A 20523-nucleotide genomic window follows, 5' to 3' on the forward strand; every position below is an offset into this window, starting at 1 on the left:
CTGGGTCTCTCCCTCCCTCTGCTAGGTCAGGGTCAGCTCTTAGGTGAGGTAAATCCATCAGTCCTGAGGTCCTGGGACTGAATCCCAGGCCGGGGCTGTGCTCCCCAAGGCCCTTTGATCCCCCCACTGTTCTGTCTGCGGGCAGCACGGAGCAGTCCCCGACCCGGAGCAAATTCCCCTTGTGCTGCTCCCACAGGATGATGCTGGCGGTGGGAGGGGAAGCTTTAACACCCCCGCTCAGATTGGGATGGGCTCCCTCGTGGATGGACGGGATCTGGTCAGGCAAAGAGCTGCTTGCTTCGGTTTGCTTTGGTTTGCTTTGGTTTCACGATGGAAGGTGTGAAAACTGGGAGTAGTGTAACACAGGATCCATGTCCCCAACACATCCTCAGCATTTCAAAAACGTTTGGGAAGGAAATTGGTTTTCAACAATACAGCATTGAGAATTTTATTTTTTTAAGCGTCAATTAGCCAATAAGTTGGTTAATTAACCAATTGACCAGTAAACCTCCTGCTGGGGGAAATAGCAGTGTATTCTCCATGATTTCTTTGTAGATATACGTAGAAATTCTCATTCTCCCCAAACTAAGGGGGAAAAAACCCCACCGATTTAAAGAAGTAAAATAATGCCTAGATCAGGCTAGAAAAATCAGGATTTTCAAATGCTCCCTTTGTAATCATCCAGTTTAAGAAAAAAATCAAGCTCCAAATTTTTGTTGTACATATTGTTGCTGCATGCTTACCATATGTTAGATGGAAGCATTTCCTATCCGTTGTGGATAAAAGAACATTTTTCAAGTTGTAGTAAATTATTATAAAGCCAATGACATTTCATGGCATGTTATCGTATCAAGCTGTGCTTGTTGTATTTTTTCTTTATGGTTGTATTGCTTTTTTTTTTATAAATGTACAAATATTTCCTGTAGTGACGAGCACCTGTTTTACATGGCATTAATTGGGGCACTGCAGCTCCCGGCTACTCAGGCCCTCGATCCATCGGCGCAGGGTTTTTTGCACGTGGATCTGGGTGGGATCTGGCTGGAGCTCCTGAAAAAAACCCACACGACTCTGCAGAGGATTGGCCTTGGTGACCCTTCCTAACGTTCCCAGAAAAATTAGAGCACGTCTGGTGGTGAATTTTGTACCTGGTTTGTATTCGGGAAGGAATTCTTCCCTGTGAGGGTGGGGAGGCCCCAGAGAAACTGGGGCTGCCCCTGGATCCCTGGAAGTGTCCAAGGCCAGGTTGGACGGGGCTTGGAGCAGCCTGGGACAGTGGAAGGTGTCCCTGCCCATGGCAGGGGTGGCACTGGATGGGCTTTAAGGGCCCTTCCAACCCAAACCAGTCTGGGGTTCTGTGATTTAGGATCAACCTAAATCTGGCTGCAGAAATGGCTCCCAAAAGTACCTCACATGCCTTTAAAAGCCACACTCCCCTTATGCTGCACCCTAAAGATTAATTTAGGAACTTAATGGAAGAGTGAAAACTTGGCCCTGAATTCAAACCAGCTTCCAGTGACAATTAATGCTATGTAAATGAGGTCGAATTAGCTGGAGCACCCTCCACTGCACTGTGGTGCCCTATGTACTCTCTGTCTATAAACCTTTCCCAGTCCACACCAGCCAACCTTTAATTAAATGTTCATTCCAGACCAAAAGGAGCTGAGTGATGCCACAGCCAGCTCAGGGACCCCAGCAGGTCTCGCCAGCTGCACGTGCTCCAGTGAGGGCTGGTGTGAGCAGCAGTTCCCAGATGTCTGATGGCACTGAACAAACAAGCAGTTGTTTCATTTGCTCCTTGATTCCTCCCCTTGTTTCTCGTTCATTCAAAACTTTCTGTCAGTGCCTGGCAGCCTCCAAGGGCTGAGCAGCGGCGCTGGACAAAGGTTCAGACTGTTTTATTTTATTTCATTTTACTTGCCCAGTGTTACCAAGTGTTGCTGGCTGTACTTTGAAGCGCTCACCCACACGAACTCTGTGGTCACCTGAATTCTCTCTCTGCTCCCTGGTGTGTGAAGGCATCTTCTGTGACTGTTTATTCTGGGGAAGGGGCATGTCTGGCTCTGAGGGCTCTGGCAGGATTTGGGAACGTTGCCTTGTTTGTGGTGCTGGTGCAGGGGAGGAGGAGAACGGTCCCTGTTTGGATGTTGAATTTCGCGTTGCCAGGGCTGTGCAGTGATGTTTTACTCCCTCTGTTTGTTGCATGTGTCACTTGTTAAATTCAGTCATTACTCTTGCTGACCTTGATGTTATTATTAAAGAACTACACGAATCTCTGCTGGGCTCTGAACAATTCCTTGCCAAGGCAAAGCAAATCCTGGGCAACAGATTCTCATAAACTGGTTTTTCATTACCCTGGGGAACTCGAGCTTGGTGATTTTCTTCCCAAGAGCCCAGAGCACTTCTGACACAAAAGCTGTTTTCTTTGGGATGTGACAGAGCCTAGACTGTCAATTCCTCCCAGAATCTCCCTTTTCACAAAACTGGCTCAGGAACCTTCACCAGAGGTGCCTCTAACAGGGCACAGCCACTACCAGGAATGACCAAGCTTAGCTACCCCAGCTCATCCGGATTTTGATATGGTTGTTCTGATATTCCATGGAGCGTGAAGAAGTTCAGCCTCTGGCTCTGGGTCCAGCCAACACCTGCCCAAGCTCACAGGCTTTACCTTCCTCTGCAAAGGTGAGCTGGCTGTTCCCTCAGCACATCAGACCCTGCTTGTCTGGACTCAGCCTGCTTTTTCCTTCCCATGTTTGGTTTAAACCAAACTTGTACCTGGAGAACGCCAGAGGGAAGTCACAGTGCTCAGCAGGTCCTGCTGTCACTCAGACAAAAGGTGTTTTTTGAATGGAGACTCCAAGAAAATCTCAGTTGCTTTGCTCGGAAGGGGTCAGGTGAAAAAACCCAAGAAAGTTACACCTGAGCTTAGCCCAAGCTCAGAAGGGACGATGCAGAGCCGCTCTGATGGCAGGTCTGGGTCGGTCAGGGCAGGGAAATACACAGGAGTGGCTGCACAGCTCTGCTTAAAGAACCATCGCTGGTCTGGGGAGACAAAACCAGGAGAACACGGGGACTGGGGCAGGCTGGATTGCCTTTCCCTCAGCTCCAGGAACCCCTCGGCCCCCAGGGAGCCCCACTGCGCTGCCACCACGGCACCAGACCAGGACAGGGCAGATGTCCCCAGGCAGAAGGTTTATTTTGGAGCCAAGTGTCCCCACAGCATCACAGGGACATGGCTGGTCCGTGGGCACCCCGAGCCTGGGTCATGGCCGGCAGCTGGACCCAGTGGGAGCAGGGCTGGGCTCCCAGTCCGGTGCTGAGGGCACTGGGGGGCTCGGGGAGGGGTGTGGGGGAGACTGGGATGGGGCTGGGGCAGCTGCAAGGAGCCAAATGGTGGGTCCTGGCTGGGCCATTTGCAGGGATTCCTCTTCTTTTTGTGCTGAGGCTGCAAGGGAGAGGCCACTCCGTCCTGGGCTTTGTCCCTCTGGCCAGAGGCTGTGCCGGACACACAGTTACAGGTCAGGGGGCCCGGGTGGGCTCAGGGAACAGCCCCCGGCCCTGGCTGTGTCTGGGGGGCTGTTCCCAGGGCTCTCCCTGCCAGTGAATCCTGCTTGTTCTTCCAAAGGCTCATCTGCCCTGGGAAAGCTGAGGAGCTCCTCACTTGGCAGGGAAAGAAATTGCTTTTTTCTCCCTAAATTTGGCAGAGAAAGCCCCATCTGAGTCATAGATAAGGGTTTGTGTGCGGCTGATGGAAACGCCAGGGGGACTCAGACACAGCATCCTCTGCTGTGGTGCTGCTGGAGAGTGTAATGCATCTTTTTATTTCAGAAACAGCTATAAAGTGACTTGTAAAAATAACACGAGCTATAAAATAAATCACCCTGGATGCAGACTGTGGCTGAAAGTCTGTAGCACATTGCCAGAACTTTCAGATTATTTAAGTATTTTTTAATACTTAAATGTTTTGAAGGGTCCTTCCTGGTAGTGTGGGAAGGAAAAATATCTTGGAAAGGTGCAGAGCACGAGGGAAAATGTTTTCTCATGCCACAAGGCCAGTGCAGTTGTCCCCCAAGGTGAGGTGTCCCTGATGGTGAAGGACTTGTCCCCTCCACCCAGGGGACATCCTGGCTTGTGCTGATGTGGCCAGAGCTGCAGCCCGAGCAGGGAATTCTGTGGCTCTTCACAGACATTAAATCGTGGGGCCTTTTCCAGAGCTGGAGGAATTAACAGGGATGGAGAAACCATAGCGTGCAAAAATACCACAGGGAGTGGAAAACTGAACTTAGCAATGAGGTAACTCCTACTCGCAGGAAAGCTGGGGATTTCTAAATTCCACTTTCCATTCCCATCTCAAATCCTCTCTGGCATCCCCTCTGGGTGTGTGAGTCTTCAGCTGCCTCCAGGAGATGCTCTGTGTTTCTCCCCTGCTGCCTGTGAGACCCTGTGGTCAGTGTGGGCCCACCAGGGAGCAGGGGTGTCGGGATCCTTTCTCGAGGTATTTCTTACTCAATGGAAAGTCTCTGAGAAAGGAAAAGCCGGGCAGGAATAGGGAATGTCTGCATTCCTTCAGTCTGTTCCTGGTGACATGTGAAACGTGAGCACCTCTGGCCTTGACAAGCTCTGCCTGCCAGTCAGCATTCCCATGGAATATCCCATCTTGCCGTGGCTGTGACCTGTGGGGGCAAATCTGGAGCTGTTTGAAAGAAAAGCTGGGAAAATCCTCTGGGAAAGTGAGATTTTTGGGCTCTGCAGTGCCTGGGTTCAGACAGGATGAAAATTTCTGTACATTGCAGATGCTCCTGACTGAAGGGGAGGAGGCTGGGATTGATTCCCGGGTTTTATTTAAGGTGTGGGCACTTGTGAGCCTCTGAATACCTTAAATAAAAGGATGAAAGGATGAAACACCTGGAAATGCCCTCCCCGTGTGCAGGGCCCCACCCTCCCTGCTCTGAAGGGCTGCAGTAACCACAGCAGCGGCAGATGTGGGAAAACAACACTGGGAATGAGTGGGGGGTATTTTCAGCTGTGTCTAAGGCAGGGCAGGGAGGGAGCCAGCCTGGGCTGCAGGGGCAGCATCCCACAGACTGCCAGAGCTGGTGCCACGGGACAGAACTGGGGAGCTTCTGCTTTGGTGTGAGCTTGACAGTTGATAACTTTTTGGGGGTAGGGTGAGTGTCTGGGGGCGTGCGATGCTGAAAGTAAAAGTGATCCCAGCCGCCTGTCCCACAGCCTGTCGTGGAAACTGGAGAGGTTTCCAGTTGCTAAAAATGTATTGAAATAACTGCAGCAGCATCAGACAGCTTCTTGTTTGTTTTTTCAAACAGCCCAGCTCAGAAGGTCAAATTCTGAAGTCATCATCACTTGTCTGCCTCTGCCTGTCCCTGTCTGGGGAGGGATTGGGGTGGCTTGGGCCAGGCTGCTCCTCCAGCCTGAGATAATCCAGCAAAAATAATCGACTTGCAAAATAAAATAAGTCTGGTTTTTCATTAAGGAAGGATGGGGAGGCACATAACCTGTCAAGGGTGAAAGAGGGAGTTGTTGGCAGAGCTGTGACTTGTGTCCTGGGTGCTCTGAGACATTCCTGTGACAACAACTCCTCCTCCAGACATGACAGCAAACCCTTGTTCTCTCCTTTGCAGCTGTAGGAGAATCTCATAAGATGCTTTTTGGGAGACTGAGGAAATTTGCATTGACCCAGATAAGGCAGAGAAATGCAGTTTGAATTCCTGGCTGTGGCAATGGGCGACCTGAGGGTACATGGGACACCCTCAGCCTTCAGAGGCAAAAAAACCCCAGGAAAAGTGTTCAGCAGTTTTGTTCCTGGGACAGTGGGAGGTGTCCCTGCCCATGGCAGGGGTGGCACTGGATGGGCTTTAAAGTTCCTTCCCACCCAAACCATCCCAGGGTCCCATGATTTGCAGGTGGTGCAGCATCATCCCCCAGGTTCCTGCAGCTGTGCTGGGTTAAACCCCCTCAGTGCCTGGTGGCATCAGCCACAGGGGTCCTGGTCCCCACCTGTGCCTTTTTCCAGCCTGGATGTTCCTGTTTGGTTGATTTGCCCCTCTCCAGGATGGGCTGTGAGGGGGGGTCTGTCCCTCACTGACGGCGTCTGCCTGTCCTGAGGAACAGAGGGAGCTGTGTCTGGGGACAGCTGCTGGTGCTGGAGGCGCTGGGGCGTCCTGGGGATGTTTTATGGAACAAGGACCGCAGGGTTTGGCCTTCACTTTATACCCCTTCCAAAGGATTCTTTCCTGCAACAAGCTTGGCTGACTCAGGCACCAGCTGGGCCAAGTGTGGGACCACCCAGGCCAGCGGCCCCATCCACTGTGGCACATTTCTACATTCCCACAACATAAAATTAAATAAATAAGAAACAGACCCAAATGTGAGGGAGAAAAAAGAAGGCACAAACTGCTGGAGAACAGCCAGGGAATCCATTGATTCAGTAGGATAAACACAGATCTTTGTGGGGAACAGCAGGTAGGGATCCTGTTGGCTTAAGGGGTCTTTGATTATTCAGGGTTAGCAGGCAGAGGTCGGGAGCACCATGAATAATTCACAGTGAATCCAAATCTGGGTTTGGAGAAGGAACTCTGACACCTCTGAGCTCCCACAGCAGAACAGCTCTGGAACCAGTCTGAACAGGGGAAATCACAGAAATCCCTGCGTGGGATTGCCGGGGGGGGAGGAAACTTCCCGCTGGCTCCGGGGGTGGGCGCGGGGCAGGACATGGGGGACACGAGGGACACGGGGGACACGGGTGGCACCACCGGGGGTGTGCAGGGCAGAGCTCCTGAGCTTCTTCTGGGAGATCTTCACCTCTCCGTGTTTGCTGCAGTACTTAGGGGAGGAGAATGCTGAGTCCCCAGAGGAAACGTTTGCGTTTCTCTACAAAGTAATTCAGATCAAGGCTTTAAACAAGGGAGATTTATTTGTTGTATTTGTCTGAAAACAACAGCAGCAAATTATTTATCTGAAAAAAATATTTACTGCAAACTGTAGTCGGGCAAAACTGAAAAATAAACAGTTTTTTCTCCCTTCTCTCTGCCCCCCTTTTTTTATTCTTTCTTTTTACCAGAGGCCTTTTTGAGGTCTAATGCATTTTTCAAGCTGACAATGGTTACTTTATGCTCTGCTGCAGACATCTAAAGCATCTTGGCAGAGTCACATTTACAGACAGCCTTATGGATCCCTTCTCCAGAGGCCTGATCCGATGGGTGCTCATGGCTGGAGGCTGTGGGATGGTTTCTCTGAGTGTTTCCTCCCCAGTTATCCCAGTGACAGCTGGGAACAGCCGTGGTCCTGCAGTGATGGGCTCCTCCTGCTCAGGAGCTCTGCTGCCACCACGAATGGTCCTGGTCCTGGTCCTTGGTTCATCCCTGCTGCAGACAAACCACTGCAGGAGCTAAAGGAGTTCAGTGCAATCCTCTTGAATAACTCTGAGCTGAAGCACCAGAGAAGGGGTTTGAGTTCATTTGGGGCGGTTGCAGCCGGCAGAGTGTCCGGTGCCTGTCAGGGAATTCTCTGAGATGTTCCTTTCCCTGTGGTCCCCGCTGTGCTTGGAGAAAATGCCTTTGGATTCAAGTGATGCCAACTCCTTCTGGGCTCAGCTCGGCTCCGCTGAGCTTGCACAGACCTCGGAGAGAGGGATGCCACCACCATGGGGACAGGAGCTCGTGGGAATGGGGACCCCGGCCCTGGGGGTTCCTCCCCCTGTGGCTGCAGGAGAGGACAGAGCAGTGAACTGCTCGTGTCCCTCACACTCCCCTCCTCTTCCCATCTATTTCCTGTCCAAAAATTCCTGACCGCTTTTCCCCTGCCTCTCTGCTGTTGTTGGAACATGATTTAATCACAGTGAGGTCCGCGGGGAGACAGCGAGGCAGCATCAGCTGCACTGGGGCTGTCTGTCTGTCTGTGTCTGTGTGTCCGTCTGTGTGCCTGTCTGCAGCCAGCTCGGTGATAAATCACTGCACTGGAACCTCAGGATGTTGGTTTGGGTTGGGTTTTTTCCCTCCTCCTCCTCCTCCCTCTCTGCAGCCGGGAAGGGATGAGCTGTGGGATGCTCCGTGTGCCGAGCCCAGAGCGCTGCAGTTTGTGATGCACGAACGCTGAGGGATCCCAGAGGGATCCCAGAGCTGCTTCCCGTGCTCTAGGGAGCGGGGAGGAGGCTGCTGGAGGAGCTCAGGGATCTCTGGCCCCGGCAGGGAGGGGGATGCTGCCTCGATCAGCAATGCCTTGCAGAGCTGCACCAGTTTGCAGCAGGAGGGGCTGGGCCTGCCCTTGGACACGCTCTGCACTGTCGGGGCTTTGGTTTTGTGCAAAAGCATCAAAGCTTTTCCCAGCTTTGCTTTGTCAGTCCAGTTGGGGCTGGTGCAGCCTGGAACATTTTCGCTCTGTATTAATTTTTAAATGCACTCCCGTCAGAGGAGCTGATTCCTGCTGGGCTCCCCGAGTGTGGACACCAAACCCCTGCTCCTCTGCCTCCCTCGTGGGCTTGGAGTTTCCTGAGCTAGTCCTGTGGGAGGTGCTGGCTTTTCTCTACTCCCAGCAGCTCGCTGTGGACACCTCAGCGGGTTTTGGGGTTGGGTTGGGGTATTTTTGACGAACTGTCCTTGTCCCCATGGGTCTGGTGTGTTGAGCAAAGTGCAGGACTGTCCAGCCAGGCTCTTGTGACAAAGCCACCACCAGGACTGAAGGCCCAGCCCTCAAGCTCTGTCTGAAGGAGACACAAGGGGGGAAATCTGAGTCAAAGCCCTCAGAACTGTCACTGAACAGGGAAAGAAGGGGGAGCAGGGAGGAGCTGTGAATTTGGCTTTGTTTCCTGGGCTGCAGAAGCCAAGAAGGGAAGGAACCATCCAAGAACAGACAAACCGGCATTTCTAAAGCAGAGCACTCCGCTTTTGGCATTTGCTCTAAAAATCAAGACAATCTTTGGAGCTTTTTATTGTTTAAAACCTACAAACAAGACAAGAACTTCAGTGCAAAACACAAGCAGTGAGCAGAGCAACCTCTGAGTGTGTGTCACCCACCCAGGGGTGGCTCCGGGCTTTGTTCAGTGCTACTCACTCACACTTAGGGTGCTGGGCTGGGCTGTGGAGTAGAGGGGACCAAGACTGGGGCCTCGGTGGGACCAGGGCTGGTGTCACCCTTGGGATGGCATCATCCTTGGCATAGTGCCACCCTTGGGATGGCATCACCTCCGTGCCAATGTCACCTTTGGGCTGGTGTCACCTTTGGGATGGTGTCACCCCAGGGCCAGCGTCACCACAGGTCTGGTGTCATATGAGGGACGGTGTCACCCCAGGGACGGTGTCACCCCAGGGCGCTCTCTGGCTGTCCCAGCTCACCCCTGGCTCCTGCTCCTCGAGGCCCTCGGGCGCTGCAGCAGCTCCGGGGGCAGTGCTGGTGCTCAGTCTCTGGAGGCAGCGATGCGATCGACCTGCAAAAGGGACAGGAGCCATAAAAACAACAGCCTTGGGACAGGGAATGATCCCCCTGCAACAGGGACAGGAGCCATAAAAACAACAGCCCTGGGACAGGGAATGATGCCCCTGGGACAGGGAATGATCCCCCTGCAACAGGGACAGGAGCCATAAAAACAACAGCCCTGGGACAGGGAATGATCCCCCTGCAACAGGGACAGGAGCCATAAAAACAACAGCCCTGGGACGGGGTCTTTGGCTGCTCGTGGCATCGATCCAGCACCACTGCAGTGTGGGGAATGAAAACCCCTGGATTTGAGGGGCCTTAGACACGTGGTAACACAAACGGGAGGGGTGTGACATCCAGAGCACTCCTTGGGGAGATGGGGCAGATTCCAAAGGGCAAAGGATTTAGGAGCAGGTTTGAGCTCTTGCTTTGTCTCTCCTGCTCAGCAGGAGCTGTGCCCTCAGTGGCACCTTGCACTGCACAAAGTGGCATCTGGTGGCTGAGCAGTGACCTTTCCAGCAGGGGAAAATTCAGATGTCCTTCTCTGGGAGAGATGATTGCCCCCAAATGTCTGCCTCCTTCCCCTTTCACTGTGCTGGGCTTCACCCAGGTGAGACCCAGCCTGCAGGTGCTTCCTGAGCCCATTCCTGCCCCTCTCAGCTGAGCCAGCAAAGCCTGGGACAAACCTTGGGGCTGTGACAAACCCTTGTTCCTGGCTGGCAGCACCTGGAGCAGAATGAGAAGCAGATGACTTCAGCCCCTGCTGATCCCTGTCCCAGCTCCTGTGTCCATACAGCAAAAATTCCTCCCTAATCCAGCTGCTCCACTGCATGCAGGTGCCTCTGGACCCCCTCAGCCCCTGTCTGGCTTGGCTGGGGTCCTGCAGGGACATCCTCAAGCCACTTCATTCATCCACAGAGGCACTGGATTCATCCAACACTTCAGGCTCTGTCTGAGCCTTCCTGAGGGCCCGAGGGAGGGGACGTGGCTGTGCCAGGCTCAGGTGGAGAGGGGCAGGATGAGAACTGCCATCCTCTGTCAGCAAGGGCTGGCACACACCTTCACTGGGTCTCCGAAACCTGTCTCTCCTCATGGTGTGGCTCAGTGGGAACTTCTCCTGCGTGCGTCATGCCCAGCTTTGTGCAGGTCTGAAATCCCCCCTAAATTCCAGCGGGTGAGGGCCGGAGGCTCAGGCTCGGTGTTGTGTCACCAGGGAGGCTGGAGGTCACCTCTGAGAGTGACCATCCTGCCCTGGTGTGGGGCCCGTGTGCCTGGGCTCTCCTCAGGCAGGGCCAGCTGGGGCTGTCCGGGCAGAAGAGAATTTTCCCTGTCAGCAGTTCCAGCGCTGGGCTGGGCAAAGCCTGGGGAAAGGAGCTGCTGCAAGGAATGCCAGCAAGGATGAGAGTCCCTGCCACGGCCCCGAGTGGCCCCCGAGTGGCCAGTGGCCACAGGGGCCATTCTGTCTGTGCTGGGCTCGTGCTGGAGAGGTTTGGTGGCTGCAGCTGGCTTTTCCCACCCACCCCCTGTACTGGAGGGTGGCTCTGGTTACGCAGCCAGCTTCAGGTACCTCGTGGGGTTTGTGTCCCCCTGTGCAGGCCATGAGCTCGGCCCAGCCCCCCCAGCCTTTCACGGCTGCTTCTTGTACAGGAAAGGTCTTTGACAGGAGAAGCCTGAGCTGCTCCCTTTGTCTAAGAAAGTCAACGCTGGAGTTTGATGCTGCACCCCTGGAGAGGCAAAGGTCCCTGAGGAAACCAATCCCTGAATGGCCCAGCTGGAGGAGGGGGGGTTTCAGCGTTTTGTCACCGTGGGATTCCCTTACAAAGCCACCCAGGTGTGTTTGAGCCCTGAGCAAGCCCTGAGCCCCCAGCGTTGGTCTGACATGACCCCCACGGTCCCAGCTCAGCCTTACCCACGCAGGGCTCTTCCTGGGAAAAGAAGCCACGAATTTTCAGAAGTTGTGGAACGTGAGAAACGCTCACCGAGCACGGGGCAGGTATGGGCTGTGCTGACTGCAACCTTCTCAGTGATAGAAAAGGGGTCATTAAATAAGAATTAAGGAACAGAAGGTTGCAGGAACTGTTCTGCCTTAGGGGGATTTGATAGGCTTTCCACAGAGTGGAAAAAATCGGTTAGGAAAGGGCAGGTGAAATGCAAAAAATGAAATACAGGCTGAATCTCTGACCTGAAAAGAGCCTGGCTGGTCAGGAGAGGGGCAAGTTAAGCCCTGAGGTTTTCCGCTTTGTACATCCAGCTCTTAACTTCCACAGGGGCTACACCTGTTCTTAATGGATTTAACTGAAGACCAGTAATTCCGTTTGTTTCATGTAGGGCACTTGATTTTATTCAAAGGGTGAGATACAAAAAAAGTAAGCAAAGAGACAAAACCCAAATTATAAAACACTACAGACAAAAGTAAGACATCTTCTGCATACAGCACACGACAGGAAACACGGTACAGTCTGGTCCCCACAACCCAAGCCAGCTGGATATGTACAGCAGAGGCAGAGAATCTACAAGGGAGGAAATGTGGGTTTGCCACTCAAATGTCTATTTACAGAAACTGAATTGAAGGCAAATAGTTTTCTTTCCTTTTTTTTTCAACCCAAATGTTTCTTCTTCTTCCTGTTTCTGATGAAGAGGAGGGACTCCATGCTTTGAGGCAAGTTTGGTACATTCAGGTAGGATCCAAAATTAGCCACAGCTAAACACTGACGCGCCACTTAAGCCACTTAATTTTAGTCCCTCCCTCCATCCAACACGGCCACCAGGCACCTGCTTGTGGCATCAAGGACTCCTAGGGACAGCCAGGAAGGGGAAAGGCCCAATTCTGCACTGGTGTGGGTCTGACTTGTGCCTTTGGATGCTTCACTCTGCAGCTCAACCAGCCCCCCGTGCCTGGGCTGGGCTTAAGGCTCCACACTGAGGTTTTGCATGAGGCCCACGAGCTCCATCCCAGGTGGCTGGGAAAGGCTCTGGGTGAAGCTTTTGGCTCTCTCAGCACAGGGGGCTGAGCCTGACCCAACACAGGGAGTCCAGGCAGCTTTTGGGACAGAAGAGCCACAGGAGACGGCCCTGCCCAGGGCCAGCCACCCAGGCACTGCTGGGGGCTCTTGGTGAGAATGTGCACAGACAGTGCTGACTAGGACAAATCTAGGAAAAAACTGTCCACAGCCCTTCTGCAGCAGGGCTGGGGGAAAAAAACCTTTCTGGCTGCAGCATATTCCATGTGCAGCTCCATTTGTGTGTGTGTGGAATCTTCCCAGCAGTGTGAAATCTGTCTGAGAACTGCTGGGCAGAAACATATGCTGAGCTGGGAGCTCTCTGGTCTTTGGAAATTAAAACCCCCCAAGACCTCAGGGCTTCCCTTGAGTCTCTGCAGGTGAGGAACAGAGTTATTTATACCAAAAATAAACTGTGACCAAAGCAGGCAGAAATAGGAGCTGCTATTCCAGATGGCAAAAGCCTTTCTCTGTATTTACCTGTGGCTCAATTTTAGAGACAGGGCTACTGAATTTTTCAACATCTCAGTGAGGAAGGAGAGAATTTTACTGGCTCAGTAAGCAAAACATTCATTTGGGAGAGCAGAAGACTGGCTGTTAATAAATACCACGAGACATCCTAAAAGTTTTCTACGGAAAAGAGAAACATCATCTGTTCATCGAAATGCAACACGTGGACAAAATGAGGTAAGGAAAGCTAAAAAGAGTCCTTTGTACATTCTCACTTCACACTGCATGGCAACAACAACGAGATGCTTTAACAGGTTCCCTGCTACGCTCAGCAGAGAAATTCTTCACACAGGTGTGCTCCAGAGCATCCTTTGAGACCGAGCCTACAACATCCATCAGCCTCACTGCAACAGCTCCGAGCCCTCAGATTTGGCAGACAAGAGTTTGACACTCCAGGCAGTTTGCTGGCAGAGGTGGGGGTGGGCACTACCTGTTCCCCTGACCCATCAATACCCCCAGCTACACAGAACAAGGATTTGTCTGGCACAGCACAAACCCAGAGAGCTCAGCACGAGCTCTGCAGCTCCACCGACACGGCCGTGTCACAGCGGACATTTCTGACTCAGACTCCTGTTCTTTGGTCCTCTTTGTACACAACTTTCACAAATGTAGCAGCCTGCACTAACAAACTTCTGCTGAGCAGCAGCTTGTGTTCACAGGGGTGTCTGCCCCCCCTGCCCACGGGCAGCCCTCTGTGCAAGGCAGGGCAAAAGCAATGCTGGCTGCAGGCGGGGAAAAAGGGCATCCGTTCCAAAATAATTCCCTTGTGGGGCTGTTTCAGAACAAAGGATGGGGACACTGCACATCCCTGTGCCAGGAGGATCCAGGGGGAGCCCGGCCTGGATCCAGCCCTGCACAGTTTCTCTTAAGCAAGCTGGAGGGAAGAGGAAGAGGAGGAGGAGGAGCAGGAGGAGGAAGAGGAGGACCTGTCTTCCACCTGTTAGCACTGAACGTGCCTTGTTTTTTCCTTAAGGACAATTATCATCCTCCAGTGAAGCAGGGAGGGCTCCTGGTCATGTTTAGGCAGAGGCACAGCTGCCCCAGGGCAGTGCCTCACACACACAGCATTTGCTGAACTAAAATGCAGCATTTACTACTTTGTTCTTAAACAGACACTGGCAGCACAATGTGTTCATAAATTAATAGTCTGAATATGATAATAAACACATACACTGGCTTTGAGAAGCTGTTTCCAGGCACGCAGCATTTCATTCTCACAATGAAACTGAGCCTTGAGCTGACACTGAACTGCAGTGAAATAGTCCCTGTGGGTTTATACATTGCAGAATTCCTGCAGAGTCTTTGGGAATGCCTTACTCGGAGCAGCCATGGACCAGCCTGGGTCGTGTTTGTACAGCACTGGCGCCCTGTGCCAGGGGAACCGGGGTTTGCAGGGTGCTGGGCAGTCCCCAGGCACTGCATCTGCTAAAGCCATTTTTCAGGGGCAGTAAATGACCTGGAATATTCATCAGCACCACTTTATACCTGGTAGCATGTTTTTACGGTGCCTGTGTAAGGTTAATTCAAAACCCAGCAAGGTGGGAGGAAATTCACCTTTTTGCATTAGGAAATACATAATAACTGCCCTTTGATGACTCAGAAAAAGCCAACTTTTCCTCAGAAAAGTTTTGAGTCCTGAAGGTATATTTTCTGTGTCATTTCTGATTCTCTTCAAGCTTGTTATAGAAATATTACCAAGGTATTTATTTGTGTCGTGTTTATGGAGCCTTTTTATCCCCTTCAATTTGAAATCAGCTGAATTTGACACAAGTCACACAAGAACTGCTGCTAAATAAACCTGAGCCCTCGCTGTCATCAGGGGACTTTGGCTAAACAAGCTTCAGGAAGGAGCTTTAGAGCCCTCTCTGCTGGGGAGACACAAGGCAGAAAGACACCCAGACCAGAGAGTGACCTGCAGCAAAAAGCCCTGCACAGAGCTGGGACACCCAGGTGTGTCCACAGAGCTGGGACACTCAGGTGTGTTACAATGCCCCAGTGCCCCTCAGTTTGGGGGGAAAACCCTCAGCACTTGTTTTAAAAAAACCCCAACCAACCATCAGCAGCAACAGCCACCAGCTCAGGGCGAGCACTGGTCCCTCCTCTCTGCCCTCACCCCTACTGGCCAGCCAGTGCTCCCAGTCCCAGCTAGGGCGGGTCCCACTGGCCACACTGGGGTCACACCACGCCGTGGCCACCATGGCTACGAGATTGTCACTTGCTATGTTTTTGGCATAGATAAAATCCTTCTGGAGCAGCGTTCTCTCCTTGGCACATTCACCACGTGCCCAGGAGCGAGGAGGCTGTGACAGCTCAGCTGAATTCCCTCGTGTACCTGAGGCAGGAATTTACCCAAAGGCTTGTCTGCAGTTTCCTTCACTGGTAGAATATCTGCACAAGCGTGACCAGTACCAGCTCTTGTTCCAGGTGTGTATTCTGGTGTCCTGCTTCACTGCCTGAGAGCATGACAGCTGACTGATTAATTCCTTCAGTGGTTTCTCATCAATGACTGGAATGAGCCACATGGGGTAAGAGACAATGACATCAGCTCAAAGTAAAATGGAGGGCCCCTTACCTAGAAGACTCAGCAATCTTTAAGGAAAACCATTTAACATCTTTCATGGAAGTCTGTTGTTCAAAAAAACCCAGAGCTATTGACATAGCATGTGGAATCAATTGGACAATCACTAATGTAATGGAATTATGGTGATCTTACACACAAACAATGATTTAGCAAAATAAGATTTACCTAGGGGGCTTTAAAATCAAGTTATTTTGGTACCAAAAAAAGTCTTTCATTTAATTCCCCTTTGCCCCTATGATTCAGATGATCTTTCACTCTACAGTTACGGACTTGGCCAGATTTCTTGGAAAATCAACCTGCAGAGAGGGAGGAGAAAGAACAGGCTTGTGAGTATTTACACACTGTTTGTTTGTGTATAACTTCGTAACGTGTGGAATGTCTGTTCTGTGTTTCAACTGAAAACAATTCAACATATTCTCATGTTAATTTAGGATAATCAGTGCAGAAAAAAGTCCACAACCTTAATTGTTACAACTCCTCTCAAAACTAAGGAGGGAGTCCCTTTAGTCCACGTAGTTCCAGTGCTCAAATGATAAGAGGTCACTGATAACAGGTAGAGGCCAGTGTCTGTATTAAGATCAAATACCTAACACCAAACTGTTTGCCAAGCACCCTTGTGAGGGTCGTTGCCTTCTCTGAGCTCCCTGCCAGCCCTCCAGAACCTGTGAGCTCCTACCAGACCAGACACACGTCCCAGCTCAGCCGCACCAGACTCGGCCGCGTGTACTGGGCCTCCTCCCAGTTCTGTACTGGCCAGGACAGTCCTTGGACCTGGGCATTCCAGCAGCTCGAGCAGTCACACAGACACCCCCCGAGCCCTGCAGCATCGCCCAGCACACGGCAGCACACAGAGTGCAGGAGGAAGCAGTGCTGTACTCACATCATAGCCCCTGAGCACGGCGAGGTGGAACGCCAGCAGCTGGAGAGGGATCACACTCAGGATCCCCTGCAGACAGTCCACTGAGTGGGGAACTTTGATTGTTCTTTTGTTGTTCTTAATGGTCTCGATGTCCTCCTTGTCACAAATCACCACAGGTCGTCCCTGCAACAGAGGGGAATGCTGAAGGAAAGCAGGTCTCTGGAAGGTTCTTTCCTCACTTCTCTGCAGAGTGTCAGTGGCAAAATTTATTACTCAATTTAGAACCAAACAGCATCACATCCCCTGGGCAGCCCTGTGGGGTATTTAAGGGTTAAGCAGACCACGCCAGGCTTCTGCAGTTGTTGCAAAACTTGCTCTTGAAATGCCCACAGTACTTACTGAACTCACATGTGGGCAATGACACCGAAGTGAGCAGTCTGGGTGTCTGTGAACTGCTCTTCTATTAAAAGCATCACTTCTGATGCACTGCAGACCTTACCAGGCCCTTACCTGCCGTGCAATGACCTGCTGGAGAGCGTTCTGGCACTTGGCATAGGTGTGGTCTCTCATGATGATCATGATCACAGGCATGAGCTTGTCCACCAGGGCCAGCGGGCCGTGCTTCAGCTCCCCGGCCAGGATCCCTTCCGAGTGCATGTAGGTGATTTCTTTTATTTTCTAGAGGGGGAAAAAATTCATAAAACTTTGAGCAACATGCTACTTTATTTTTTTTAATCACCTCTGTGAATTCTTGCACTTTGTGAAACTCAGTTCTGGCTCTCCTCAGATCCAAGCAAGTCAGGCCAAAAAACCCAGATCCGAGCAGTGCCCCTGGGCTGGGCTGTTCAGGCCACCAACACCTCCAGCTGTACCACCAAAGCACCACAGCCCTTATGACTTGCCATCAGCCACCACAGCCATCCTCCCAGCCTGACTGGGCAAAGAGGACACGACTGCTTGGCAGTGGGACAGTACTGACAACAGGAATCTCCTCAAATGTAGAAGCTGCAGTGTATGGGTTTGGAAAGTACACGCTCAGTTTTCAATTTATTAGGGTGCCCAGTTTGTGCAGTAAAGCATTCCCAGCGTGAACATGGAAAACATACCCTTCCAACCCATTGTAGCCTGTGACATGGGAATCTTCCAGCAGCAGCCTCAGCAATGTCACAGTGACTTTCAGTTATTTGTAATCATGGCACAGTTTGGGTTGGAGGGACCTTAAAGCCCATCCAGTGCCACCCCTGTCCCAGGGGGCTCCCAGCCCCAGTGTCCAGCCTGGCCTGGGACACTCCCAGGGATCCAGGGGCAGCCACAGCTGCTCTGGGCACCCTGTGCCAGGGCCCTCCATTTAACCCAGTGTTGGCCAACACAGCAGAGCCATGGCTGCATTTACAACTGCACTTGCAGCCAGATGTTGCTCCCTGTGCAGAGGTCTGAAGTCTGTGGCTGTGTTTGAGCCAGCTTTAAATAAAGAAATCTCACCAAGGCTCCCTCCAGACACGTGGCGTAGTGGTAGCCACGTCCCATGATGAGGACAGACTTCTGATGGTACAGCTCTGTGGCCAGCTTCTGGATCTCATCATCCATGCTCAGCACTTCTTTAATCAAGTCTAGAGGGAAGGGGAAGAGTCCAGACTGAGTGTGCTCATGTGTGTGCCTCACACTACACACCCCACTCACCCTTCACTCACACAGCCAGCAGCGACCTGTAAAATCCCCAGGCTCAGAGTTTTACTGGTCCAGTTTGGTGGCCTGGAGACACCAGAGAGAACGAGGAATTGTGACAGCCCTGCTGCCCTCCCGATCCCCCCAGCCCCTCTCTGCAGGGTCCAGCTCTGCCCGGGGTCCTACCTGGCAGCCCCTTCAGCCCCCGCATGATCTCCTTGCGCCGCTCCTGCATGGAGATCCTGTCATCGCACATCATCAGGGCAAACATCACCAGGGACACGAACTGGCTGGTGTAGGCCTGGGGTGGGGCATGAGAGAAACGTCACTGCTGCACCAGCCAGGTGATTGTCACCCAGCAGGTGAAATCCTCAGACCAAGTGGCAGCTTTTATTCCAAGTCAGCAGCAAAAACGAACGTGAGCTCACAAGGCAAATCTCACCTGAGCAGATCTCAACAGAGGCACGTGATGATCTCCTCATACTCCAGGAGATTCAGACACAACAACCAAGACTTTATATTCTAAGATTCCCTGGTGACTACTAAACCCTATTTTGTGACCATACCCGTGTCCTCCTTTACTGCAAGTGACTCCTGAGAACACTGGACAAGAGCAGGCCGCTGACTGGAGATGTTTGTTGGAAGCCCACGACAACCAGCTGAGATCTTTTTGGACCACACTCAAGGAACACAAAGGCAGCTGTGATTTCCCACCTCCCTTCTCTAAGAACAGACTCTCCTGAACCTCTCCCCTGAGTAAGGCTCCACTGTCTGCAAGAGCACCCAGCAGCCACATTAACATGCCTGGGCTGTTTAGAATATTCCCAAAAGGAAGTTCTGGGCAACCTGAGGGCAGAAACTTTTCAAGACCCTATTTCATACATGCACAACTTTGGTAACTCCCCACAGCATCAGAGAAAAAATGCCATTTATCTCCAAACTGTAACTGTTGGCCATGTGAAAACAACAGGGACAAATAGCTCGTTCAAGAGTTTCTTGTAAGAGACTCATGAATTTTCCATGATCAAATTCCCCAATGAACTATTAAACTCAAATGTGGTTTTTGGCTGAATTTATGTAACAGATTGACATCATCTCGCCTCTAAATATAACTAAACCAAAGCAGATTTCACCATGCACAAGCACTTCATCAAAATGAAACGCAGCAAAGTAAGTTATTTCATACTGTATCACACATAGCCAGAATAATCCTGTTATCTGGACACAAATAGTAGCTTTCTGTAAAAGACCGTTCTCCCATTTGTTAAAAGTATAGTTTTAATATCCCATTTTCTTTGGTAAAGCAGAGCCAGTGAGGGAGTTACATGCAGACAAAGTTTCCATTATCTTGTCTATTAATTTCCTTTTTCATCTCTGACCTTAGTTTAAACTGAATCTGCACCTCGAGACAAACAATGGCAAAGGGAATGCTGACCTCTTAGGGAATCATTCCCTCTGAGACCCATTTGTTTTCAATGTTTAATGCAGTTTCCTTATATTATTTCATTTTAAAAAGGGACCAAAAAAAAGCCCTTTGCAAGCTCCAGGACAGAGAACACACAGGGTGCTGCTGGTCTGTAACTGCACAACCATCAGCAGCGACAGGTACAGAGGGAACAGGAAGCATTTAACGGGGCCAAGCCCTTCCAGGAGGGGTTCTGGTGGCAGGAACACCAAATAAAATCAGGGAGGGGTGTGGGTTGTGGCCCACCTTGGTGCTGGCCACGCCGATCTCGGGGCCCGCGTTGATGTGCACCCCGCAGTCGGTCTCGCGGGAGATGGAGCTGCCCACGGTGTTGGTGATGCCCACGGTCAGGGCTCCCCTCTCCTTGCAGTACCGAAGGCACATCAGGGTGTCTGCTGTCTCGCCTGGAACACAGGGAAGCACAGGGAAGCACAGGGAAGCACAGGGAAGCACAGGGATGGGGGCTCAGTGCTGCTGCTCTGCTGCCACTGCAGGTGGGAAATGCACCAAGTCCCCAAACACAGCCCCAGAGGTTTGTGCTCCCTGCAAGCCAAGGAGGTGGCAGCAGCCACTTCAGCCCCAGCACGCTGTGTCTGAACCCTGAACACAGGGCAGTGACACCCAGAAAACACAAAACCTATCCGCAGCATTTGGTGTAAGGAAAAGCCAGTGTTCTGCTATGGTTTAAAAAAATATGTCTTCAAAAAGCCCAGGGAGAACCTGACCATCAGCCCCCCACAGAGTGGATATTCTGAGACATTTGGTACTGAGAAGAAAGAAATTGCTACAGAGGAGAAAAAAATTGCTCCCAAGAGGGTATTTTAACCTGTGGAGATAAAGTAATGACTGGTTTTAGTGTCACAGCTGAAGATCAGTCATGAAAACCTGAAATGGTAAATGCAATTAAGAAGGGAAAAAAAACGTTTTGCATTGCAGTTGTCCTTGAAAATATGAAGTACCTCATATAAATTCTTTTATGCCTCGGTGTGCCTTTTATCTCCTACTCCATTCCAAGTTA

General features: G+C 51.6%; 1 protein-coding gene across 2 annotated transcripts in view; it reads right to left on the reverse strand.

Moving 5' to 3' along the window:
- Positions 1-8895: 8895 nt before the first annotated feature.
- The window catches only part of GFPT1 (glutamine--fructose-6-phosphate transaminase 1), a 34134-nt gene continuing 22506 nt past the window's right edge, over positions 8896-20523 (reverse strand). Inside the window, exons 14-19 of one of the 2 annotated variants that reach the window (XM_039564246.1) lie at positions 19752-19909; positions 18227-18341; positions 17858-17985; positions 16886-17053; positions 16397-16558; positions 8896-9436 (exon numbers count right to left, since the gene is read on the reverse strand). In XM_039564246.1, the coding sequence (XP_039420180.1) occupies positions 9407-9436; positions 16397-16558; positions 16886-17053; positions 17858-17985; positions 18227-18341; positions 19752-19909 (761 nt within the window). In that variant the 3' untranslated portion in view covers positions 8896-9406. Of the gene's footprint in view, positions 9437-11740; positions 15813-16396; positions 16559-16885; positions 17054-17857; positions 17986-18226; positions 18342-19751; positions 19910-20523 lie in introns of those variants that run through there. The other variant, XM_039564245.1, reaches the window with a different exon arrangement.

The sequence above is a fragment of the Corvus cornix genome, chromosome 22, assembly GCF_000738735.6.
Source record: "Corvus cornix cornix isolate S_Up_H32 chromosome 22, ASM73873v5, whole genome shotgun sequence".
NCBI lineage: Eukaryota > Metazoa > Chordata > Aves > Passeriformes > Corvidae > Corvus > Corvus cornix.